Source organism: Sapajus apella, unplaced genomic scaffold, assembly GCF_009761245.1.
Source record: "Sapajus apella isolate SASKATOON/1434 unplaced genomic scaffold, GSC_monkey_1.0 scaffold15, whole genome shotgun sequence".
NCBI classification, from domain to species: domain Eukaryota; kingdom Metazoa; phylum Chordata; class Mammalia; order Primates; family Cebidae; genus Sapajus; species Sapajus apella.
In genome coordinates, this window is record NW_022436955.1 from 10,012,061 (window position 1) to 10,038,265 (window position 26,205).

At 44.4% G+C, this 26,205-nt stretch overlaps 1 protein-coding gene and 1 pseudogene across 3 annotated transcripts in view; one reads left to right on the forward strand and one right to left on the reverse strand.

Annotated features, from left to right (window-relative positions):
- BEAN1 (brain expressed associated with NEDD4 1) overlaps positions 1-26,205 on the forward strand; it is a 57,670-nt gene that overhangs the window by 18,746 nt on the left and 12,719 nt on the right. For both annotated transcript variants that reach the window (XM_032284114.1, XM_032284115.1), the window contains one exon: positions 25,708-25,971. In XM_032284114.1, the coding sequence (XP_032140005.1) occupies positions 25,708-25,971 (264 nt within the window). The remainder of the gene's footprint in view (positions 1-25,707; positions 25,972-26,205) is intronic.
- On the reverse strand, positions 4,946-5,581 carry LOC116555817 (annotated as a pseudogene). Its single transcript, XR_004270691.1, has one exon. The product of XR_004270691.1 is annotated as a 60S ribosomal protein L19 pseudogene (transcript).

Consider the following 26,205-nt stretch of genomic DNA (forward strand, 5'->3'; position numbering starts at 1 on the left):
TCCAGGTGTCCAGAGGAAGAGCGTCCAGGCAGACGATTCTGGGACAGAAGCAGGCTTGGCTTGATCCAGTCACAACACAAAGGCCAGGGTGCCTGAAGAGGAGGAGAGGAAAGGTACCAGAGGCAGCAGGGACCAGATGATGTAGGGCCTTGGAAGCCATGGGAGGACTTTGGCATCTAATCAAGTAGATGAGTAGTCATTGGAGGAGTTTGAGCAAGAAAGGGACGTGATCATCCTGGTTGTGGTAGAAGAGGCTAGAGAAGGACTCAGGTGGAAGCAGGGAGACCAGTTAAGAGGTTAAGACAGTGGTCTGGGCAGGATGGCTCACACCTATAATCCCAGCACTTTGGGAGGCCAAGGAGGATGGATCACCTGAGGTCAGGAGTTCAAGACCAGCCTGGTCAACACAGTGAAAGATACTAAAAATATAAAAATTAGCTGGGCATGGTTGCACATACCTGTAATCCCAGCTACTCAGGAGGCTGAGGCAGGAGAATTGCTTGAAACCAGGAGACGGAGGTTGCAGTGAGCCAAGATTGTTCCACCGATCTCCAGCCTGGGTAATAAAGTGAGACTCTGTCTCAAAAAAAAGGACAGTGGTTCAGGTGGTGACAATGGTATCTTGGACCGTGGAGTTCACAGTGGAAGTGGCAATACTGGGTCAGATTTGAAGGTGAAACTGTTAGGATTTACAGATTCATTGGATCTGGGGTAGATGCAAAGGAAGGGTCAAAAAGGACAGCATTTGGGGCTTGAAATGGGAAGGACTGAGCTGCCATTTGCTGAGACGGGGAATATTATGGGCAGGTTTGGTGGGGAACTGTGAGTCAAGATTCTGGGTTTTGATGTGTTGTGTGTCTGAGATGCTTTGCAGGCACTGGAGTGGAGATACAGGGCAGACGGTTGGGTCTATGAATGTGGAGTTCAGAGAAGAGTCGAGCTGGGATGTAAATTTGGGGACTGTCAGCATGTGAATGCCACTCAGTGCTATGAAGTGGGATGAGATCACCCAGGGACTGAGTGTGGGAATGTGGGAAAGGGAAGGACCTAAAGAGTGAGCTTGGGCTGGTGAAGGGCAAAATGGTTTCTGTATCTAGAAGTCTTGCCAAAGAAAGCATGATCCCGTGCGGTCATCACCCATGGCATCCCAAAGCCAAGTGCACTGGGGAGGGATTTTCCTACAAATAGGAATGAGTAAGGATACTTCTGTTTCTCTGCCAAGGGCTACCCTAAATTAGCTACCCTGACGCTCAGCTCTGCCTGCAGCTGGACCTAGGCCCAGGTGATTGGGAAAGACTCGTTGTCCTCTCAGGCATCACTGCAGAAGTGTGCAGCCTGCATGCTTCAAAGATAAGAGAGAGGAACCCAGCCAGGTGTGGTAGCTCACACCTGTAGTCCCAGTGCTTTGGGAGGCCAAGGCAGGAGGATCGCTTGAGCTCAAGAGTTTGGGCAGCATAGCGAGACCGTGTCTCTACAAAAAAATTAAAGATTAGCTGATCATGGTGCCACATGCCTGTAGTTCCAGTTATCCGGGAGGCTGAGGTAGGAGGATCACTTGAGCCCAGGAGTTTGAGGGTGGCTTCATACCTGGGTGGCACTTGTCTCCCCTAGGAATGGGCCTAAGGAAGAGGATTGGAGGTAGATGTGGCCTAATGCAGTAACAACAGCAAGAGCTAAGAGACCCAGGTTTGAAAAACACTGGAGCAAATGTATTTTAATTACCTGAGCCTTTGTTTTTTTCACCTGTAAAATGGGATCATTAGACCTAGTTTCCAACATGACTATGAGGGTTTGATGAACACATGGGCGCTCAATGAGCATGTGTTCTTTTCTTTTTCAGCATATTAATCCCACAGTGACTGTTGCAGAACTAACAGTCTTCCCTGCAGGATTCTCCCCAGACTGCCCAGGTAGAGAACTCATCTTCTGTCTCCCTTCTCTGCCAGCCCCAAGTTGGTGTTGAGAGACAGCTTCGCACCGTGGGCCCACCTGCATTTGCCAAGTTCCAGCAGGGGCCAGCCAGATGTCAGCCTTGTGCCTGACCCCATCACAAGCACCTGATGGGGTAACTCAGGCAAATAGATTCTCCCTACTTCATAGGTTGTTTGCAAGAGGTCATCTGTCAAGCCTGTGAGTCTTACCCTGAGGCTCTACCCTGTCTCACACTGTAGAAATGGAAACTTAGTCCAGAAAGGAATGGGACCATGTCATACAATATGTTAGTGGCTGAAATTTTAACCTCCCATCCTGAGTCCAGGTAAGGTGTTCTACATAAAGGTAGAAAATGCCCCAGGAGGGAGCTTGCTCTCTGTTCTCAGTGAAGATACAGAGGAGAAGCCCTCTTTGGAAAATAAAACCGTGACCCAAGCCACATCTTTAAAAAGCCAAAGGGAATTTCTTTAAATTTTCAAGATTTGATTGGCATGTATTGGGCACCTATTATGAGCCAGGCATCCTGCTAGGCAGTTTGCTTTGATTAGCTCATAGCCAAAATTGCTGCTCCCATTTTACAGATGAGGCAATAGAGGCTCAGAGATCTGACTTGCTCAGTGGGCATTGCCATCAAGAGGCAGTGCCAGGATTTGAACCCAGGATTGTCTGTGTCTTATTTAGCCAGGGTGCTGTCCTAATCCAAGAAGCAGGACAGCTCCAGCAATGGAGCTCAGGGCTTTGGCTGCCCAAGGAAAGTGGCTGAGGGGTGATCCTTTTCCAGAAGACCCTAGAGCCTCTTGCCTTCTTAGGATACTGAATATTGGTGAATACAAGACCTGGGAATGGGACTGGTTTGATTCTCAAAATAACTCAGGCCTGCAAAGCAATATGATGGGGTAGGTGGGGGATAAAGAACTTCTCCCCAAACACTTCATAATGTTTTTTGGAATCCACATTCCATGAGCTACATGCTGGGAAACTACTCCAAACCTCCATGGTTTAGTGTGATGTTGGCAGTCAGTTGAGATCATCAGGATCTATCATGGCAAAGAAGTAACTGTCTTTTCCTATTCTACTGGTTCCTCTCATCCTACCTACTGAGGTAACATACTATGTTAATAGATTTCCTGATCTTAAACCGTCCTTGCATTTCTGGCATATGCCCTGGTATACTAATTTCAATATACTGCTACCCTGATGCTGGTTTTCCAGATGCCCTTGTAAGTTCTGGGAACTGAAGGAACCTCTGAGGGTCAGGGAACAAAGGCCTATCACCTTTAATGTGCTCCAGAATAGAAAACCACAGGGCCTTGCCTTTTGTAGACCTCTGGCTTTGGGTCTGGGCGGTGTGGTGAATAGTGAAGGAGCCATAATTGCTCTCCCACCAGAAAGGCCTAAAGGAGTTGGCAAAAGTGTGCCCATCCAATGTGACATTTACAGAGAGGTCAGGTGGCACCAGAATCCCTCATGGGTGTTTAGTGAAGGAATCTGTGGGGAGACCAGGGGCCTGAGTGGGTTGTCAGGTGAGTGTTTGCTGGGGAAATGTCTAGACCCTTTTTGTAGGATGGACATTCTAAAGTGTAGAAAAAAGGAGGGTGAGGTTTATAGATGGTTTGCTTCATAGCTGGGTTTCCCAATCCTCATGGCACCTCACATGGCAGACTCACTTACCCCAAAGCCCAACTGTACAGCCCCAGACTAAGGAAGGGACGCACAGCTCCCAGGACGAAGACTAGATATCATGATTATTTCCTGGGATATGGAGTTAGTTAGAACCAGGTTCAAATTTTGTCTCCCTCCCCCCAACTAAAAATTGTCTTTGTGATCTTAGGCAAGTCACTTCACCCTCCTGAGCCTCTGTAACCTCATCTGTGAAATTAGATTACTAGCACTTACCTCATAAGGCTGCTAAGATTTGTAGATTCTGGCCGGGCGCGGTGGCTCACACCTGTAATCCCAGCACTTTGGGAGGCTGAGGCGGGTGGATCACGAGGTCAAGAGATCGAGACCATCCTGGTCAACATGGTGAAACCCCGTCTCTACTAAAAATACAAAACATTAGCTGGGCATGGTGGCGCGTGCCTGTAATCCCAGCTACTCAGGAGGCTGAGGCAGGAGAATTGCCTGAACCCAGGAGGCGGAGGTTGCGGTGAGCCAAGATCGCGCCATTGCACTCCAGCCTGGGTAACAAGAGCGAAAGTCCGTCTGAAAAAAAAAAAAAAAAAAAAAAGATTTGTAGATTCTGTTTATCTTTTCAAAAAACAACTTTTGGTTTCCTTGATATTCTCTGCTCCTTTTCTGTTTTCTAGTTCATTGATTTCTGCTCTCATCTTTATTATTTTCTTCCTCTACTTGCTTTGGGTTTTGTTTACTCTTCCTTTTTAGTTTCTTAACATGAAAGCTTAGGTTTTCAAGTTGAGGTCTTTCTTCCTTTTCCTTTTCTTTCTTCTTTCCTAATATAAGTATTTAAAGCTTTGAATTTCCCACTAAGCATCGATTTAGCTATATTCCATAAATTTTGATAATATGTTGTGTTTTGTTTTCATTCTGTTCAAAATATATACACTTTTTTGTTTTGTTTTTTTGAAGACAAGGTCTCACTCTCTCACCCAGGCTGGAGTGCAGTGGTGCAATCATAGCTCACTGTAACCTTGAACTCCTGGACTCAAGCAATCCAACCACTTCAGCCTCCCAAGTAGCGGGAACTATAGGCATGCACCACCATACCCAGCTAATTTTTTATTATTTTTGTAGATACAGGGTCTCACTATGTTGCCTAAGCTGGTGTCAAACTCCTGGGCTCAAGCAATCCTCCCACCTTGGCCTCCCAAAGTGTCAGAATTACAGGCATGAGCTACAGTGCCTGGCCTAAAATATATTTTTATTTTGATTGTGATTTCTTCTTTGATCCATGGATTATTTAGAAGCATGAGTTTAATTTCTTTCTTTCTTTCTTTTTTTAAAGCTCGTTTTATTTTAATGGCTGATCTATGTAATCACGTAGGCCAGTATGTACAGACAAAGGGGGAGCTTTTATTTCTTGGTCTCTTCCTCCTTGGACAAAGTCTTGATGATCTCCTCCTTTATGGCCTGGAGGCGCTCTTCACGGAGCTTTCCTGCTTCCTTGGTCTTAGACCTGCTGGCCTCAGCCTGGTCAGCCAGGAGCTTCTTGGGGGCCTTGTCTGCCTTCAGCTTGTGGATGTGTTCCATGAGAATCCGCTTGTTTTTGAACACATTCCCCTTCACCTTCAGATACAGGCTGTGATACATGTGGCGATCAATTTTCTTAGGTTCCCGGTATCTTCTGAGCAGCTGGTGCAGAATCCTCATTCTCCTCATCCACGTGACCTTCTCTGGCATTCAGGCATTGGCTGTACCCTTACACTTACCTATGCCCATGTGCCTGCCCTTCCGGCGGGCCAAGGTGTTTTTCTGGCAGTGAGCCCGGGAATGGACCGTCACAAGCTTGTGGATGATCAGCCCATCTTTGATCAGCTTCCGGATCTGCTGATGCAAGTTAGCACTGGCGATTTCACTGGTCTCATTCGGGTCCAACCCAGACCTTCTTGCCACAGCGGAGGACACTAGAGGCGAGCCTCTTTTGAAGCCTGAGTATACTCAGGGCTGCAGCCACAGCAGCGAAAGCTTTTTTTTTTTTTTTTTTTTTTTTTTTTTTTTGATTGAGACAGAGTCTTGCTCTGTCATCTAGGCTACAGTGCAGTGGCACCATCTCAGATCTCTGCAACCTCCACCTCCCAGGTTCAAACGATTCTCCTGCCTCAGCCTCCCAAATAGCTGGGATTACAGGCACCCACCACCATACCTGGCTAATTTTTGAATTTTTAGCAGAGACAAGGTTTTGCCATGTTGGCCAGGCTGCTCTCAAACTCCTGACCTCAAGTGATCCTCCTGCCTCAGCCTCCCGAAGTGCTGGGATTACAAGCGTGAGCCACTGCGCCCGGCCTTATTTCTAAATAGTTGAGTTTTTCCCAGATATTTTTCTATTTTGAATCTCTAATTCCATCGTGGTCAGAGAACATATTTTGTATGATTTAAATATTTTTAAGTCTATTGAGAATTGTTTTATGGCCCATATATGGTCTATCCTGGAGAATGTCTCATGTGCACTTGAAAAGGATATGTAATCTTCAGCTGGTGAAGGGTTCTAAGAATGTCACGCTGGTTGATAGTGTTATTCAAGTCCTCTGTATCCTTGCTGAGTTCCTAATTGCTTTGTCAGTTATTGAGATTGGGACATTGAAATCTTCACTATTATTGTTAAATTATCTATATCTTCTTTCAATTCTCATAGTTTTTACTTCATGTTTTTGGGGGCTTGTTAGGTGCATATATAATACATATATAGTTTTTATATCTTCCTAATATGTTGACTTTTTGTCATTATGAAATGTCTTTGTCTCTAGAAATATATCTTGCCTTAAAGTCTATTTTGTCTGATATCTGCATAATCACTCAAGCTGTTTGTATGCTGTATCTTCTTCCATCGTTTTACTTTCAAACTATTTGTGTCTTTGAATCAGGTGTGTTTATTGCAGTCAGCATATAGTTAGGTCTTAACTTTTTATTTACTCTTGACAATTTCTGCCCTTTAAGTGGAGTTATTAATCCATTCATATATATATATATATATGAAATATATTTATATATATTTTATATATATATATATATATATTTTAGATGAAGTCTCACTCTTTTACCCAGGCTGGAGTTCAATGGCTCTCTATAGAGCTCCCAGGCTCACGCAATCCTCACAGGCACACACCACCAAGCCCAGCTAAATTTGTCTACTTTTCATAGAGATAGGGGTCTTGCTGTGTTGCCTAGGCTCCATTCATTTGTTGGTTTTTGGTTTTTGGTTTTTTGAGGCAGAGTCTCACTCTTTCACCCAGGCTGGAGTGCAAGTGGTGCAATCTCAACTCACTGCAACCTCCGCCTCCCAGATTCAAGTGATTCTCCTGCCTCAGTCTCCCGAGTAGCTGGGATTGCCGACGTTTGCCACCACACCTGGCTAATTTTTGTATTTTTACTACAGAGTTTCACCACATTGGCCAGGCTTGTCTTGAACTCTTGAACTCAAGTGATCCGCGTGCCTCAGCCTCCCAAAGTACTGGGATTACAGGCGTCAGCCACCGTGCCCGGCCACCATTCATATCTTTTTAAAAACACAAGTTAATTTAATAAAACGTTGATATGGTTAAATGTTACATCAGCCATTTTGCTATTTGTTTTCTTTCTTTCTCATGTCTTTTTTGTCTGTCTGTTCTTTCTTCTTTCGTGTTAAACATGTTTAATGTACAATTTTGATTCTTTGAGGGCTATTTACTATTTATTTAATTAGAGGTTACTGTAGGGATTACATATGCATCTTACTTTATCATAATCTACTTCAGTGTAACATTAACTCAAATCCAATAAGATATAGAAACCTTGCCAATATATTTCATATTCCTCTTCCCAATTTTGCGCTTTTATTATAATATGTATATATATATATATATATATATGCCAAACAACATGGTATTATAATTATTGTTTATATAATCTTGTGTCTTTTAAAGAAGTTATAAGAATAAATGAGAAAGAGTATGTAGAGAGAACCTTTTATATTTACCTACATATTTACCGTACCCAGAACTTTTCATTCCTTCCTACAGATTTAAGTTAGCATCTAATCTAGCATCAATAATTTCCTTTCAGCCTAAAAAGCTACCTTTAGTAATTATCATAAGGCATGCCTGCTAGCAATAAAATCTCTCATTTTTCTCTGGAAATATCTTTGTTTTACCTTCAGTTTTGAAGGATAGTTTTGCTAATATAGAACTCTTCTTTGAGTTGAGCATGGTGTTTAACACCTGTAATCCCAGCATTTTGGGAGGCTGAGGTGGGCAAATCACTTGAGCTCAGGAGTTCAAGACTAGCCTGAGCAATATGGCAAAACCCCATCTCTACCAAAATACAAAAAAAATAGCTAGGCATGGTGGTGTGCACCTGTAGTCCCAGGAGGCTGAGGCAGGAGTCTTGCTTGAGCCCGGGAGGCAGAGGCTGCAGTGAGTCAAGATTGCACCACTGCTCTCCAGCCTGGGCAACACAGTGAGACCCCATCTCAAAAAAATAAAAATAAAAAGGAACTCTTCTTTGTTTAGTTTCGTTGTTGTTGTTGTTGTTGTTGTTGGGACTTTGGGTTTGTTTTGTTTGTTTTTGAGACAGAATCTCAATCTGTCACCCAGGCTGGAGTAGAGCGGCATGATCTCAGCTCACTACAACCTCCACCTCCTAAGTTCAAGCAATTCTTGTACCTCAGCCTCCTGAATAGCTGGGATTACAGGTGTGCACCACCACACCCAGCTAATATTTTATATTTTTTAGTAAAGACAGAGTTTCACCATATTGACTAGGCTGGTCTTGAACTCCCGGCCTCAAGTGATCCACACACCTCAGCCTCCCAAAGTGCTGGGATTACAGGCATGAGCCACCATGCCCAGCCTTTCCTAGCACTTTGAATGTGTCATTCCACTGCCTTCTGCCCTCCCCTGTTTCTGATTAGACGTTAACTATTAATCATATTGTTATTCCCCGATTGTGATGAGCTGTTTTTCTCTTGGTGCTTTCATTATTTCTCTTTGTCTTTTATGTTTGGCTTTCAGTAGTTTGACTGTGATATGTGTACGTGTGGATTTCTCTGTGTTTATTCTACATGGGATTTGTTTAATTTCAAGGATATGTAGATTTTTTTGGTCAGATTTGGAGAATTGTCTCTATTATTACTTCAAACATTTTTTCATCCCCTTTCCTTTCCTTCTGGGACTCCCATTACACATATTTTGCTATGCTTGATGTTGTTCCAGAAGTTTCTGAGTCTCTGTTCATTTCTTTTCTTCAATCCTTTTTTCTCTCTCTTCCTCACATTGATTTACTTTCTAATTGATTCATTTTCAAGTTAATCAGTTCCTTCTTCTGCCATCTGAAATCTGCCAATGAATCCCTCCAATGATTCTTTTATTGAAGTTATTATATTTTTCAAATGAGAATTTCCATTTGGTTCTTTATTATAATTTCTATTAAGATTCTCCATTCATTGAGACATTGTCATCCTACTCTCTTTTAATTATTTAAACATGACTTTCCTTAGTTATTGAAACATATTTGTAACAGCTGTTTTAAAGTCTTTGCTAAATCCAATATCCACAGCTTCTACTGACAGATATTTTGCTTTGGTTTTGGTTTTGGTTTTTTATTTTGTTTTATTTTTATTTTTTCTTGAATATGGATCATACTTTACAAGACAAAGAAACAAGAAGGTGTGATCTATTTGGATGGGCTCTTTCCAACTGTAGCAGGGAAGCTGCTGGTTTTCACAGAATGGCAAGCAGAGCTGGTGGGGAAGGGTATGGGAGCAGTCACAGGTGAGAACATTACAGGTTCACAATGTCCTCACCTGACACTTGGTCTTTCTCATCCTATGTTCTTCTCAGTTCATTGTATGCCTTTGGTCAATTTCCAGAGAACTGCAATGATACTTTGACAGTTTTGTCCAGCTTTATAATTACATGTATGGACTGCTAAATTATCTCCCTTAATCCTCACAGAAACACTCTGAGTGGTCGTTACTCTGTTGTAGAGATGAGGAAGCTAAGGTACATAGGTGTTAACCCTGGTCGGTGTCACTAAGCCAGGCTCTTAGTGATCCTCCCACCACCTCAGCCTCCCAAGTAGCTGGGACTACAGGCACGTGCCACCTTGCCCAACTAATTTTTGTGGTTTTTGTAGAGTCAGGATTTCACCATGTTTCCCAGGCTGGTCTTGAACTCCTGGGCTCAAGCAGTCTGCCCGCCTCAGCATCCCAAAGTGTGCCTGGCTGTGAGGAAGCTACATCTTAAGCTGGTCCCCTCAATACAGGCTCTGAGGCATAAGGCCAAAGCACAACTCCAAGAAGTTAGCTCTTGGGAAGGAGGCTCAGTTGCTGTGGTCTAAGAACATAGCTCTAGGCTGGTTACACTTGTTCCAAGGGCTAAACCTTTACTGTGCAGAGCAGTGTGTGGATGGCATGGCCTTCCCACAGTCCTTTGTAAATATTCTCTCTCCCCTGGGTGCGAAAGCTGATGAAAATTTGCAGCATTCATGAATTTAACATTTTATATGTCAATTATTCACTAGCTTCCTGGAGTCCATAGTATAGTCAAAGGTCATTTTTCTGAGCTGTGATTTTGAGTAGCAAACTGCAAGTTGGGGTGTGGGAGCGAATCCCCTAGCTGGTAGGTGGGCCCAGCCAGTCCCCCAGAATCTGCTTCTCAACCCAAATCCACTGTCTCCTACTTATCAGGAATGCACAGTAACTCTACTGGTGTTATTAGAAAAAAAAAAAAAAAAAAAAAAAAAGGTGACTCTGGGCTCTTTGTGTAAAGTGACTCAAGAGCCGACTCTAGGTGGTGATGGAAGAGAAGAGAATGTGGGCAGGTTGAGTCCAGTCATTATTCTAGCAAGAAAATGAGAGCTTGGTGTGGGTTCAAGTGGAATGTTTAATTCTGCTGTGTCTTGGTTCTGTGATGTCAACCAGTTTGCCATTTCCTCAGCAGAAGTGGGGAAAAGTAATTTGTGAAATTGTTTCTGTGAGTTTTTTAGCCAATAAATAAATTCTTCTTTACACCAGAATTAAAAACCTTAGAGAATGATGACAAGGTGGTAAACTTAAGGAAGTTAGATAAGCAGAGGAATATGTGAGTTAATTTTAGTGAGTTTATTTGAATAAACTTAAGTGGCAGAATGTATCTTAATAGTGGAATAAATTGCTTTCATCTTATGTTTATAGAACCATTAAGGGTTTGTGGGTGATCACTTGTATTTTTCCAGTTATGTTTTAACACAATGGTTGAAAAGCGTCTACTTGGCAGTGGAGTGCTCTCCTGTTCACTCTGGCACATTAAAAAGATGGAAGCAGAGGTAGGAGTGGGAGCTCTGCAATGCACCAGGACTCCCCTCACCATGCCAGAGCAGTTGTGTGGGACCTCTTGCTTTCCCCAGTTTATTTTAGGTTCATTTTAGTCTGATTCATATTTGTATTCCCAGTGTCTGGCACTTTTCCAGGCATGGAGAAAGCATTTGGTGAATATTGGTGACTGGATGGGTGGAAGGATGGATGGATGGATGGATGGATGATGGATGGATGATAGATGCATAGATGATAGATGGATGATGGATGGATGAATGGCTGGATGGATGATTAATGGACAGATGGATGAATGGATGGATGGATGGATAGATTAATGGATAGATGGATGGATGGTAAGTGGATGACTGAGTGGATGTTGAGTTGATGCATAGATAGATAAATGCCTGAGAGGATGGATGATTTGTTGGCTGGGTGAATTGATGGAGGATTGATGAATAGTTTATGACTTCACTTTCCATTTCTCCTGTCCACTGTGCCCTGCTCCCAATGCCACCAATCAGGTGGCATGGACCATGACAAGACACCCATTGACTTCTTGTAGAGATGCACCCCCATTGTAAGAAGTAGTCTGAACACCAAGTATCCTTTTCCTCACCCCATGATCCCAACGTTCAGCTGCCATCAAGGCGACATCCCACAGACTCACCCCTCTGTGTTCCTGCCAATGCTCCTCTCTTCCCTTACTGATCCTGATATGCTTAGTTCATCCTTCAATATCCAGCCCTTCTCTGTCTTCCTCTCTGAGATGTTCCTGGCCTGTCCCCAGACCTCCAACATCCCTCTATCAGTCTCCTGGTGACCAGAGGACAGATATCAGCAAGTGAGCTAAGAAGTTGCCAAAAAAAAAAAAAAAACACCAGAGGAGACTCAAAAGTATCCAAACCAATGAGCCCTGCCCTGCCATATCCCCTGCTCCAGCCCTTCTTTTTTCTTTTACTTTTCTTTTTTTCGAGACAGAGTCTCACCCTGTCACCAAGTGGGAGTGCAGTGGCATGATCTCAGCTCACTGCAACCTCCACCTCCCAGGTTCAAGCTATTCTCCTGCCTCAGCCTCCCAAGTAGCTGAGATTACAGGCACCCCCCCACCACACCCAGCTAATTTTTGTATTTTTAGTAGAGATGGTGTTTCACCATGTTGGCTAAGATGGTCTCAAACTCCTGACCTTGTGATCTTCCCACCTCAGCCTCCCAAAGGGCTGGAATTTCAGGCATGAGCCATCGTGCCCAGCTGCCCCAGCCCCTCTTGAAGACCCTGCTTGGAGGATGGGAACAGCCAATGGTGAACAGAGGGAAAATGGTGCCTGAGTCATGTTCCCCACACTTCCTCCAATGACTCCACGCCTCACCCTGTCCATTTCAGCAGTGCTGGAAGAGTGCACTGCCAAGGCCAGACTTGCTAGGGAAGTGGACCTGTGACAAATGTCTTTGGAATTTTTGTGACAGAAGCCATCCATTAGTTCTGAGTCCTTGGCCCCCCTTCTCCCTATAACCAGCATCTCTGAGAGAGTGGGCAGGATTGGCAATCTGAAGATGCTGAGTCAGCACATCCTGCGTCTCTGTTCCTTCCCTTTGTCACTGCAGCTCAGGTAGCTTCAGGCTGCAAAGAGCACTTTCCTGAACCCAGACAGAATGACTGTGGAGCTGCCTGCATACTATACTCAGCAAGGACTTGGGAGTGATGGTCTGCCTCAGTTTCCCTGCCCTTATTGTTCCCCAGGTTCCCCACACTGGAGCCAGCCCTCACCTAAGCCACAGGCCTAGATCTCATTGCCTCCCCTCATAGTTCTTGGCCCCCTCCCCACCCCCTCCAACCTGTTCACCCACCCTGGAGGGAGAACAGTTGAATAATCAGTGGCTCTTCAGATAGCCAGCAGGTTCAGAGAGGGCAAGGGGCATGTCCAAGGTCACACAGTGAGTGAGTGAGTGAGTGATAGAATCAGGAACAGAATTCAGTTTTCTGACCCCCATCCCAAACCCCCCAGCCCCACAAAATCCTGCTCTCTTCTGCTCTGTGCTACTGTTTGATAAACCTGAGTTTAAATCCCAGGTCTGCCACAGAACTAGGTGGGCAATCTTGAAAACGTAACTTTAGCTCACCAACACAAAACATCTTCATCTGTTAATGAGAGTGACAATAGCATCCACACAGAGAGGAAGCAAGCTCCAGACTCACCCTCACATCCAGGTTTGCGTCATTTAGGGCCTTCAGATTCCATGCAACTCTCAGTCCCAGCCCTGGACTAGAAGTCTGGAGGAGCCAGTGCTGGCTTCTGCCTTGCACAGCAGAGGCCCATGGACCCAGGCCACACTGCTGCCTCATCAGGGGACTTGGGGTCCCATCTGCGGAATGGGAATAATACCAGGGCTGTCTCAGAAGCCTGCTCAAAGGACAACTTAATTGGAGAGACCAAGAACTCCCCCACAGTGTCATTCTGTGGCATTTGTGTGTGCTCAGCTCTGCACAGGACAGGGTCTGTGGGCTCAGCCTCCTCTAATCCCAGTTCCAGGCCATGGGGACCCCTGCAGCAGCTTTCTCCCTTTCTCCCTGGTCTCCTGCCCTCAACCCTGCCCCTACCCATCTGTCCTCCATCTGCAACCAGCGGCTCTCTTAAAACACTCTGACCATGTCCCTTCTTGCCCTTGGGAAAAAGGACAATCAATCTCTCTCTCTCTTTCTCTCTTTTTCTCTCTCTCTCTCTCTCTTTCTCTCTTTTTCTCTCTCTCTCTCTCTCTTTCTCTCTTTTTAGAGACAGAGTCTCACTCTGTCACCCAAGCCGGAGTACAGTGGTACGATCACGGCTCACTGCAAACTCCACCTCCCAGGTTCAATTGATTCTCCTGCCTTAGCCTCCCGAGTAGCTGGGATCACAGGTACCTGCCACCACGCCAGGCCAATTTATTGTATTTTTAGTAGAGATGGGTTTTCACCATGTTGGCCAGGCTGATCTCAAACTCCTGACCTCAGGTGATCCACCCACCTTGGCCTCCCAAAGTGCCAGGATTACAAATGTGAGCCCCACCGCACCTGGCTAAAAGGACAGCCTCTTGTTGTGATCTTCAAGACCCGTCATGATCTGGCCCCTGCAAGCCCCTCCAAACTTAGCCCCTACCAGGCTTCTCTCCAGCCTCCTCCTCTCTTGTGATTCTTCAAATGCATCAAGTCTTCATCAGGGTCCCAAAGTTCTTCTATAATGGGATTTGCCAGACCAATTTATCATTGATGGGTAGGCCATTCCAAACCTGGACTCTTTAATTTTAATACCTGACTTGCTCTTCTGGCTAAAAGCACCTACTCTGTTCTGACATTCTGGCAGTGCTTGTAAATGTCTTGTAAATGTCCCACAGTTAGGCTGTGGGGGTTGGCTGGGTGATGGATGGGAGGATGAGCCAATGGGTGACTGGAAGCAGCTCCTAGGGAAGGCACTTAGGCACATCAGGCACACCAAGCAACCAGTCAGGGACTCCCCTTGGTGCAATTCAGATGGCTCCTGAGCTTCCTCTCTGCACCAGCCCTGCCCAGTATCCTGCGCAGATGGGGTAACAAGAGAGAGAGACAGAGACAGGCCCCACTCTGCTGGCATTCTCCATCCCTATGGAACCAGAGCGCTGGGGAGTGCCAGTTCAGGAATTGCAAAGAGCAGTCCAGGCTCACCACTTTAACCAGCTCTGTGCTCAGCTTCCCTATCTATAAGATGGAGGAAAGACACTCTCCACCTCTCAGGGCTGCTGTGAAGATTAAATGAGAGAAGCATGCATGAAAAGAGTTTAGAGCCTGATGGGTGTGGAGTAAGTGCCTGCTCAGTGAGAGCTATCTTATCATTATCATTGTTCCTCTTCGGTGAAATCACCCACAGGAGCCCACCTGCAATCAAGAACGTCTCTAGGACATATCTCTAGGAGACAGAACAGAGGTCCTCCCACAGCCCTGAATGATTTGCTCCCCACCAAGCACCTGCCTGCTGTGGCCCATCTCTTCCTGAGACATACAGGCTCCCAACTCTAGAATCCTGGTATCTTATCAGCAATGTTCAGCTGTTGATACACCTTCATCCTGAATAATCCCAGGTCATGGATGGCTCTGACTATATGTCAAGTGGCTCAGAAGAAGCAAAATGTCATTTTGGGGAGAGGAGCATTTTTCCTTCACAAGATTTAAAATACCAGAATTCCCAGTGCATGGTGCCTGGTAGCCACAGAATAGCATCTTGGCTAAAAGCACAGGGCTTCAGTCTCCCACTGACCCAGGCCTCCATCTGTGGGGCTGTGTGACCTTGGAAAAGTTACTTAACCTCTCTGAGGCTGCTTCCTTACCTATTAACTAGGAATCCCATCATAGACCATCATGAGGATTAAATGAAATAATATGGTACATGACAAGTACCACATATGGTATGAGGCACACCATAGGTGCTCAGGAGATGGTAATTACTCATACTGGAATGGGTGGGGGGTGGCGTCTCAGAGAAGAGCCTATTTTTTGAGGTTTCAACTTGATCATGAGCAGCTTTGTAAAAACTGCCCTTGGGAAGAAAGTTCAGGATGGAGGCAAAGTTTGTTTCATCTTCTATCCTTGCTGCAGCTGGTACAGAGGGACAGGGAGGCCAGGGGTGGGAAGGGGGGCCGTCATCATGTTATTTCTCTTCAGTCATATTTATCTTTTTTATAAAATAGGCCCTGGGTATGGAAATTGGAAGAATTTCCCTCATAATTTAAAGCAGCACCTACCTCTGCCGGTTGTGGTGACTGGGAGATTAATTTCCTAGCCGGCCAAGCAGGAGGATGCCTGAATCAACCGGCTCTGTCGTGCAGGCGTGGGTGATGCCATCTCCCGCCCAGCAGTTAATGAGCCTGGTGCTGCCAGACGAGGGCGAGGCTGTCATCTGCTGCTGAGGCAGGTGAAGGGAGGGGCATCTTCCAGGTGACCCCATGGGGCTGGTCCCAGAGGCAGGTCCTGCATGCTGTGCAGGGCAGGCACACACACGCACGCACACACACGCACATGCACATCCAACTCTAAATTTGCAATCTAAGCACCTACAGCCCTGCCATGGCCAGGTGTCATGGGGGATCATGGGGTGACCAGTGTGTCCCAAACCACTGCAACATCTGGGGTCAGAAGACATTCCAGAGCCCCACTGGGGACAGAAATTTTGGAGCTAGCCCCCTATTCTACAGCAGTATGACCCCCACACACTACCCTTCCTAAGACGGGCTGGTGTCCCTGACCCTCCCATGTCCTGCCCTGGGCTCTGAAGGTGAGAGGCTACATGACTGAGAGCAATCAGAGTGGTCACTGGCCCAGGAGTGGTAGCAGGAAGGACCAGGATCATGCTAGATGAGTGACATCCAAAAGCACCATTTCATAGCCGGCTCTAGCCAGTTGTGGACACAGCATGGAGTGCTGTGTTGAAAAGGATGCTGAGGCTGCCTTCTGAGCTGAACTGAAAAGAGAACCATGGTGGATTAGTAATGTCTGCCATTGGCATAGACTTAGAAAGTGGTGGCAGGTATGCTGTAGATTCACCAGCCAAGGACTAGATTTCTCCTCAGTTGGAGTCAAACAAGGCAATTTAAACTGATTCCACTTGCCTGCAAGAAAAAGATGGAGGAGAGCCTCATCTTGCCACCTTTTCTCTGTGAGTCTTGAAGAAAAATGACAAACTTTATAGTAGCCAAGGGAATAAAAATGAGAGGTTGGCACTTCATCCAAAACTCAAGCTGTCACAATCAGTCAAAAAACAGAGAAGAAACTGAATTCTAGCCTAATGAAGAGACAGACACAGAGCCAACTAAGTCCTCTGCAGTTCACTCAGTCATCCAACAAATATTTAATGAGCACCTATTATGTGCCCAGCACCTGGCTAGGTGCTGCAGATTCACACAATGAAAAAGTCAGGACAAGGCCGGGTGCAATGGCTCATGCCTGTAATCCCAGCACTTTCAGAGGCCGAGGTGGGTGGATCACCTGAAGTCGGGAGTTCGACACCAGCCTGACTAACATAGGGAAAACCCGTCTCTACTAAAAACACAAAATCAGCCAGGCATGGTGGCACATGCCTGTAATCCCAGCTATTCAAGAAGCTGGGGCAGGAAAATTGCTTGAACCCAGGAGGTGAAGGTTAGGTTGCACTGAGCCGAGATTGTGACATTGCACTCCAGCCTGGGCAACAAGAGCAAAACTCCATCTAAAAAAAAAAAATGTCAGGAAAGATATATCTGCCTTCAAGGATCTAACAGTCTAATGAGGTGGACAGGGAATCCAAAGACATCATAATGTAATAAACACATAAACAAATAAGTAAGCAGGATGTTCAGGGGTTGTGGTGACTGCTGTCCAAAAAAATACATGGAGTGATATATAGTGGGGTGGAGGTCAGTCAGGAGCAACCTCTCTGAGGAGGTGACTTTTAAGGAAAGATCTAAAGGATAAGAAAGAGGCAGCTGTGCACCATGTACTTTGCAGGACTATAATGAATAATACTCATGAATATTCATGTACAAATTTTTGTGTGGACTTATGTTTTCATTTTTCTTGGGTATGTGCCTAGGAGTGCAATTGCTGGATCATGTGATAATTATGTTTAACCATCTGAGAACTGCCAGTCTGTGTTCACAAAGCAGCTGCACCATTTTACATTCCCACAAGCAGTTTATAAGGGTTTCTGTTTCTCCACATCCTCACCAACACTTGGCATTATCTGTCTTTTTGATGATAGCCATCCTACTGGGTGTGAAATGGTATCTCATTGTGGTTTTGATTTGCATTTCTCTGTTGGCTAATGATGTTGGGCAACTTCTCATGTGCTTATTGGCCAATGGTATCTTCTTTAGAGAAATGTTCATTCACATCTTTTGCCAATTTTTAATTGGGTTGTCTTTTTATTACTGAGTTGTAATAGCTCTTTACATATTCTAGCTACAAATCCCTTGTGAGATAAGTGATGTATGAATATCTTCTCCCACTCAACAGTGTCTTTTTCTTTACTTTCTTGAAGGTGTCCTTTGATGTCCAGTTTTTAATTTTGATGTTTATTTTTCTTTTGCTTTTTGTGCTTTTGGTGTCATATCTAATAATCATTTGCCAAATCCAAAATCATGACAACTTACCCCTATGTTTTCATCTAAGAGTTTTATAGTTTTAGGTCATACATTTAGGTGTTTAATCTATTTTGAGTTAATTTTTGTATTTTATGTAGGGAATCCAACTTCAGTCTTTTGAATGTAAGCATTCAGTTGTCCTAACATCATTTGTTGAAAAGATTATTCTTTCTTCCATTTACTTCTCTTGGCACCCTTGCTGAAAATCCACTGACCATAAATGTGAGGGTTTGTTTCTGAACTCTCAATTCTAGGCCATTTATTCATATGTCTTTCTCCATGCTAGTACTACACTATCTTGATCATAGTAGCTCTGTAGTAAGTTTTGAAATCAGGAAATGTGTCCCCTCCAACGTTGTCCTTTTGCGGTTATTTTAGCTATGTTTTGTCCCTTGAATTTTTATGTGAATTTTAAGATCAGCTTAAGGTCATTTGTTTCTGCAATGAAGGCTGGGACTTCTGAAGGTATTGAATTTTTAGATGAATTTGGGAGTATTGTCATCTTAACAATATTTAGTCTTCTGAAATATGAACATGGGATGTCTTTCTATTTATTTGGGTCTTTAATTTCTTTTAAAAATGTTTAGCATTCTCAGAATATAAGTTTGTACTTTTTTCTTTTTTTTAATTTTTTTTTTTTTGAGACGGAGTCTCACTCTGTCGCCCAGGCTGAAGTGCAGGGGCGCTATCTTGGCTCACTGCAACCTCCACCTCCCGGGTTCAAGTGATTCTCCAGCCTCAGCCTCCTGAGTAACTGGGATTACACACCTCTGCCACCATGCCTAGCTAATTTTATTTGTATTTTTATTAAAGACGAGATTTCACCATGTTGAACAGGCTGGTTTTGAACTCCTGACCTCAGGTGATCCACCCGCCTCAGCCTCCCAAAGTGTTAGGATTATAGGTGTGAGATATCACGCCCAGCATAAATTTTGTACTTCTTTTGTTAAATTTACTCCTGAGTATTTCATTTGTAATTTCATTTTGGATTTGGTCATTGCTACCATATAAATATACTATTGATTTTTATATATCGGCCTTGTATCCTGCAACCTTACTGAATTTATTAGTTCTAATATTTTTTAATGAATTTCTTAGGATTTTTTATATACAAGATTATGTCATCTGCAAATGTAGTTTTACTTCTTCCTTTACAATATGGATGCCTTTTATTTCATTTTCTTGCCTAAATTGCCCTGGCCAGAATCTTCAATATAATGTTGACTGGAAGTGGCAAAACTGGACATTCTTGTCTATTTCCTGATCTTATGGAAAAGGTTTTAGTCTCTTACCATTAAGCACCATGTTATCTGTGGGTTTTTCATAAATGCCCTTTATCAGGTTGAGGAAGTTCCTTTCTATTTTTAGTTTGTTGAGTGTTGTTATCAAGAAGGAGAATTTAACTTCGTCATGTTTTTTTCAAAACATCTGTTTTGATCACGTGTTTTTGTCCTAAAATCTATTGATGTGTTGTAATACATTAATTGATTTGTGGATATTAAACCAATCTTGCATTCCCGGGATAAATCTTATCTAGTCCTGGTTTATAATCCTTTTTATGTATTATTGGATCCAATTCACTAGTATTTTGTTGGGGATTTTTGCATCTATATTCCTAGGAGATACTGTTCTATCATTTTTTTTTTTTTTTAGTCTCACTCTGTCATGAGGCTGGAGTGCAGTGGCACAATCTCAGCTCAAGGCAACCTCCGCCTCCTGGGTTCAAGTGATTCCCCTGCCGCAGCCTACCGAGTAGCTGGGACCACAGGCACGCACACCACGCCTGGCTAATTTTTTGTTTTTTAGTAAAGACAGATTTCACCATGTTGGCCAGGATGGTCTCAATCTCCTGACCTCATGATCCGCTTGCCTCTGCCTCCCAACGTGCTGGGATTTACGGGCATGAGCCACCTTGCCCTGCCTAATTTTCTTTTCTTGTAATGTCTTTGTCTAGTTTTGGTATCAGGATAATGCTGGCCTTATAGAATGAGTTGATAAGGATTCCCTCCTCTTATATTTTTTAGAAAAGTTTATGGAAATTGGTATTATTTCCTTTTTAGCTTTTTCTGTTGTGATAAAATATATATAACATAACATTTATCATTTTAACCATTTTTAAGTTTGGTGGTATTAAGTACACTCACATTGTTGTGCAACCATCAACACGATCCATCTCCAGAACTCTTCTCATCATCCCAAACTGAAATTCGTATGTATTAAAGTTATTAGTTCTTCTGTAAATTTTTGGTAGAATTCTCCAATGAAGCTACCTGGTCTGGGGATTTTCTTTCTGGAAAAAGAAGCTGAAAAGTTTCTCACGTTACTCATTCAATCTCTTGCTTCTGATAGGCCAATTCAGAGTTCTTTTTAAGTCTTTTTCCTTAGTTTTGTGTATTTCTAAGAATTTGCACATTTTATCCAGGTAATCCAATTTGTTGGCATACAGTTGTTCATAGTACTCCCTGATGATACTATGATAATTCTTATTTCTGTAAGGTCTTATTTCTGCAAAGTCTGTAGTAGCACCTGTAGCTGGGACCACAGGTCCAGCTACCATATAAATATACTATTGATTTTTATATATCGGCCTTGTATCCTGCAACCTTACTGAATTTATTAGTTCTAATATTTTAGAATTAGCCACCACACCTGGTTAATTTTTTGTATTTTTAGTAGACATGGAGTTTCACCATATTGGCCAGGCTGGTCTTGAACTCCTGGTCTCAAGTGATCCACCCGCCTCAGTCTCCCAAAGTACTGGGATTACAGGTGTGAGCCACCATGCCCAGCCAAATTTGTTAATCTTTTTAAAGAACCAACTTCTGGGTTGGGCGTGATGGCTCACACCTGTGGTCCCAATTACTCAGGAGGCTGAGTCAAGAGAATCATTTGAACCTGGGAGGCACAAGTTGCAATGAGCCAAGATTGCGCCACTGCACTCCAGCCTAGGAGACAATGCAAGACTCTGTCTCAAAAAAAACCAAAAGAACCAACTTCTGGTTTTATTGGCTTTCTCTATTGTTTTTCTATTCTTTATTTCACTAATTTCCACTCTAATCTTTATTATGTCCTTCCCTCTGCCCACTTCAGATTTAGTTTGCCCTTTTCTTCCCAGTTATGTTAAGGTAGAAGGTTAGGTTGTTGATTTGAGATCTTTTTTCATTTTTAATGTAGACATTTACATATATAAATTTCCCTCTAAACACTGCATTAGCTGTATTCTGCAAGTTGTTTGTTTGTTCGTTTTGGGGGCGCTGTTTTTTTGTTTTTGAGATGGAGTTTCGCTCTTGTTGCCCAGGCTAGAGTGCAATGGCACAATCTTGGCTCACTGCAACCTCCACCTCCCAAGTTCAAGTAATTCTCCTGCCTCAGCCTCCCAAGTAGCTGGGATCACAGGTGCCCGCTACCACACTCAGGTAATTTGTTTTTGTATTTTAGTAGAGATGGGATTTCACTGTCTTGGTCAGGCTGGTCTCAAACTCCTGACCTCGAGTGATCCACCCGCCTCTGCCTCCCAAAAAGCTGGGATTAAGGCGTGAGCCACTCACTGTGCCCAGCCTGCATCCCACAAGTTTTAGTGCAATGTCATTTTAACTTCTCTCAAAGCATTTTCTAATTTCCTTTAGCTTTTCTCTTTACTTATTAGTATGCTGTTTAATTTCCATGTATTTGTGAATTTCACAAATTTATTTCTGTTATTAATTTCCAATTTTATTTTAACTAGAAACATACTTCGTACAATTTCAATCACTTTAAAATCTATTGAGGCTTGTTGTATGGCCTATCATATGGCCTATCCTTCAAAATGTTCCACATGTCCTTGAGAAGAATGCATATTCTGCTGTTGTGAAGTGTTCTCTAGATGTCTGTTAGGTCTAGTTTGTGAATAACGTTGTTCTAATCATGTATTTCCTTATTGATCTCTGCCTAGTTTCTCTATACCTTACTAAAAACAGAATATTTGAGTCTCCAACTATTATTGTTTTATTGTCTGTATTTTCTCTCAATTTGTTAAACTTTGCTTCATGGACTTGGGGACTCTATTGTTAGATGGATATATGTTTATAATTGTTATAACTTCCTGATGGATTAACTCTTTATCACTATAAAATGACCCTCTTATCTCTAGTAGCACTTTTTGTCTTAAAGTCTATTTTTTCTGATTTTATTATGGCCACAGCAGCATTCTTATTATTGCAGTTTGTACGGCGTATCTTTCTCCATCCGTTTACTTTCAACCTATTTGTGTCTGGTTCACAAGTGAGACTCAGAGACAGTATATAGTTGTATTCTGTTTTTTACCCAGTCTGACAATCTCTTCCTTTTGATGGGACTATTTAATCAATCACATTTAATGTTATTCATACAGTTGGATTTACATCTGCCATTTTGCTTTTTGTCTTGTATATGTCTCATGTCTTTTTTTGTTCTTCTATTTCTCCTTTTTGCTTTAAGTGAATATTTTCTAATGTAATATTTTAATTTCTTTAATGATTTTTTTACTATATTTGAGTTATGTTCTTAGTGGTTGCTCTGGGGCTTGCCATATACATCTTAACTCATCAGAATCTACTTGATATTTATACTAACTTCATTCCAATGAGAATTAAGTTACTCTAGTTACTCCTATATAACTCTATTCCCTCATCCCCCTTTTTGTGCTATTTTTATTATATAGCAGAAAACTTCTTATCCAGCTCCTTATGGTTTAGTGGGGAGACCAAGGCCCAGAGAGGGTCTGGCTTGGCTATGTACTGGCTGGCTGACTACAGATGAGTCACTTAAAATTCTTTGAGCCTCAGTGTCCTTACTTGTAAAATGGGGAGAATTGGATGAAATAGTTCCAAGAATGAAATGAGCTCTTATCACTTATCCTACACATAGTAGGAGCCCTGAAAACAGTAGTCGGTGTTTGGCCCTCAAAGAATTCCAGGAATTTTTATACCCCACTGTTCATTAAAAGGCCATATATGCAAAGCAACCCCCAAATGCAGAAGTAGCTAAGAAGTCAGAGTGAGGCAGACAAACCCAATTTGTTGGTACAGAGTGATTTATCTGGGAAACTTAAGGATGGAAGTGTAGTCTTGGACAGCAGCAAAACAGGTAGATCTTCACACTGTTATTCCCCAGACCCAGGGCTTATGTATCACAGGGAAACAGTATACATGCTCTGTGCAAGACAACTAAAGGCAGCCCTCCAGAACAGGCAAGAATGCTGTATGTGTCATAACCTATAATTTGGGCAATAACATCAAGGTTTACATGTTCTTATAAGGACAGTAAACAAAGTGAAAATCAGGAGGTTTTCACAGGGTCTAATCAGAAGTCGACATGGTGGATTAGCATCTGTATTAGTCCACTGTCACACTGCTATGAAGAAATACCTGAGGCTGAGTAATTTATAAAGAAAAGAGGTTTAATTGACTCACAGTTCCACATAGCTGGGGAGGCCTCAAGAAACTTAAGGTGGAAGGCATCTCTTCACAGGATGGCAGGAGAGAAAATGAGTGCAAGCAGGGGAAATGTCAGACACTTATAAAACCCATCAGATCTCAAGATAAATCACTCATTATCACAAGAACAGCATGGGAGAAACCACCCCCATGATTCAATTACCTCCACCTGTTCCTGCCCTTGACGCATGGGGATTATGCAGATTACAAACGTGAGATTTGGGTGAGGACACAGAGCCAAACCATGTCAGCATCCAAGATGGAGTCACTTTTGTGTCTCCACATCCCACATTCTCACATTGGAGAGTCAGGAGGCATGCATGTCCAACAAAAGTCTTGGGCTCCCTCTTTCCAGTGCACGCCCCTCCACGGGAGCACCTTACAGTGAACTTCAGCAAAGGCTTGGCTCTCAGGGTAGGATGACATACTGGCCCAGACAGAAAGGCCTCCATGCCAGTCCCTCCTGATGAGGGCCAGTAGACTGCAAGCACCACCAGCATGGGCCAGACCTGCCCCAAGGGCGTGTTTCTAGCCCCAGCTAAGGTCCTGAGTTTGTGCTTTCCCACCTGTCCCTGCCATAGGTTGAGTGTGGTTGAGGCTTTGGGGTCGGTGCTAGAAAGGTATGGGAGGGCGAAGCAATCACAGCTGAGTGTCACGCCTCTGATTGGTAGATGGCCAGGCCCTCACCTGGGAAAAAAGCCTTCCTACAGCTACTCAGGCAGGTGGCCTCCCATGCTCTGCTTGATTACCACCCAAGACAGAGGCCTGACTCCCCTGAGGCATCTCAAGGCCTCCCTGCCATTTCCCCATCTGGTCTCAAGACTGGAGTCACTCACCCAGTACATGTATTGGGCACCTTTGGTGTGCCCAGCCCCATTGCTGAGTTTGAGGACATAGAGAATGGTCAGACATAAGCCCTGGAAACCAGACATGATCATATGTAACAAATGCAAAGCTGGGACTTGAACATGGGCTCAAGGAGAATGTGCTAGGGGACCCCTCTCACAATAGAGCCCAGAAAAGATCTGAACTTCCCGGTGCTTGCCTGTGACTCTGTGGATCATTGGATGTCTGAAGCTGGCTCCCTACTGCTGTCCAGAGATCCGGCTGACAGCCTCAGGAAGGGCTCACACTGAGGGCAGGAGATGCTGGAGAGCGAGCACTGGACTTCGAAGCCAGATCTGGATTCCAGCTTGGCTCTGCCATGGAGTAACTGAGTGACCATGGGCCAGTCCCTAACCAGTGCTGAGTCGCAGTCCGTGCATCTGTGAAAGGAAAAAGCTTCATCCTGAGTTACAGGGCTGAGTTGGAGGGAATTCGATGATACTCCAAGACACTCACCAATGAGGAGCTGACTGTCCAAGTGAGGCAGTGGGTGCCCATGGCTGCCCCTAGCTGACCCTGACTCCTCCCCAGGACCCCAGCTCCCAAGGCCCCATCATCTTTTCCAGTGGGAGGACTAAGTCACTCATGCCCAGGGGCTTATTTGCATAGGATTCTCAAGGATCCAGCTGTTAGTCCTGGAGGAGGTTCCTGCACACTCTCCTTGCTCCCACCATACCGCATCCTCCCTAGAAGTCCTCTTCGCCCCTCTGTGCCTTTGTCCTGCCTGGAATGCTTCTCCCTGACTTCCCTGAGTTAACTCATCCTCACCCTCCAAGATCAACTCAGCCTCACCTCTTCTGGGAAACCTTCTCTGATCTGATCCAACCCCCTAACACATCTGGGTCAATTTCAGCTCACAGTCCCAGGCCTGCCCGAGGCCGGCAGAATCGTTCCTCACACTCTGTTCCTTCCCCTGTGCATCCCCCCACCACTTCCTAAGACATCGGTAAAATCATGTTCACCTTTCAACTTCATGTCTTGGTGGAGTCCTTGTCCATCTCTAAGAGTCACAGATTCAAGCCTCAGCTCTACCACTAATTTGCTGTGTGACCTTGGCCAAGTCCACTGCCCTCTCTGAGTTTCCCTTTTCCTATCTGTGAGATAATTCAGCTTGCAAGCAGAAGCTTCAGAGGAGAGGAGGGCAGTCAGCCCTCACTACCAGAGGCTCCTACAGGCAGCAGGGTGAGTTGCTGCTCTCCTCCTTCTATCCTGCTTCTATCCCAGGAGCAGCCAGGATAGAATGCATGGGCCTGAGCCCAGACTCTCCTCCATTTATTTAGGGATTGACAGCTCCCAGGGCAGCAGGGGCAGAGGAGGAAGGGGTGTGGCAGGCCCTGGCTCCAGCTCAGTGTCCTCTTTCTCTATCCACAGTAGCACGATACAACCGCACCAGCTACTTCTACCCCACATTCTCAGAGAGCTCGGAGCACAGCCATCTGCTCGTGTCCCCCGTGCTGGTGGCAAGTGCTGTCATAGGTGTGGTCATCATCCTCTCCTGCATCACCATCATCGTGGGCAGCATCCGCAGGGACAGGCAGGCCCGGCTTCAGCGGCACCGCCACCGCCACCACCACCACCACCACCATCACCATCACCACCGCCGGCGTCGACACCGAGAGTTCGAGCACGGCTACGGTGAGCTGCTGCCCACCCTGGGGCCCTGGGACTTCATCTGATTGCAGTTGCAACCCAGGAGGCCTCAAGGAGTTGGCAGCTCTGCCCTGGGTGGAACAGGGTGGTCGGGAAAGCATCCTAGAAGTCTTGGGCTATGGTAAGCACTCACGGGTGCCTACCATAATGTTCTCTGTGGCATGAGAGGCCCAGTTGACTGCTAAGAAAGAAACTCAGAGTGAGGCTGAAGGTCAGAAG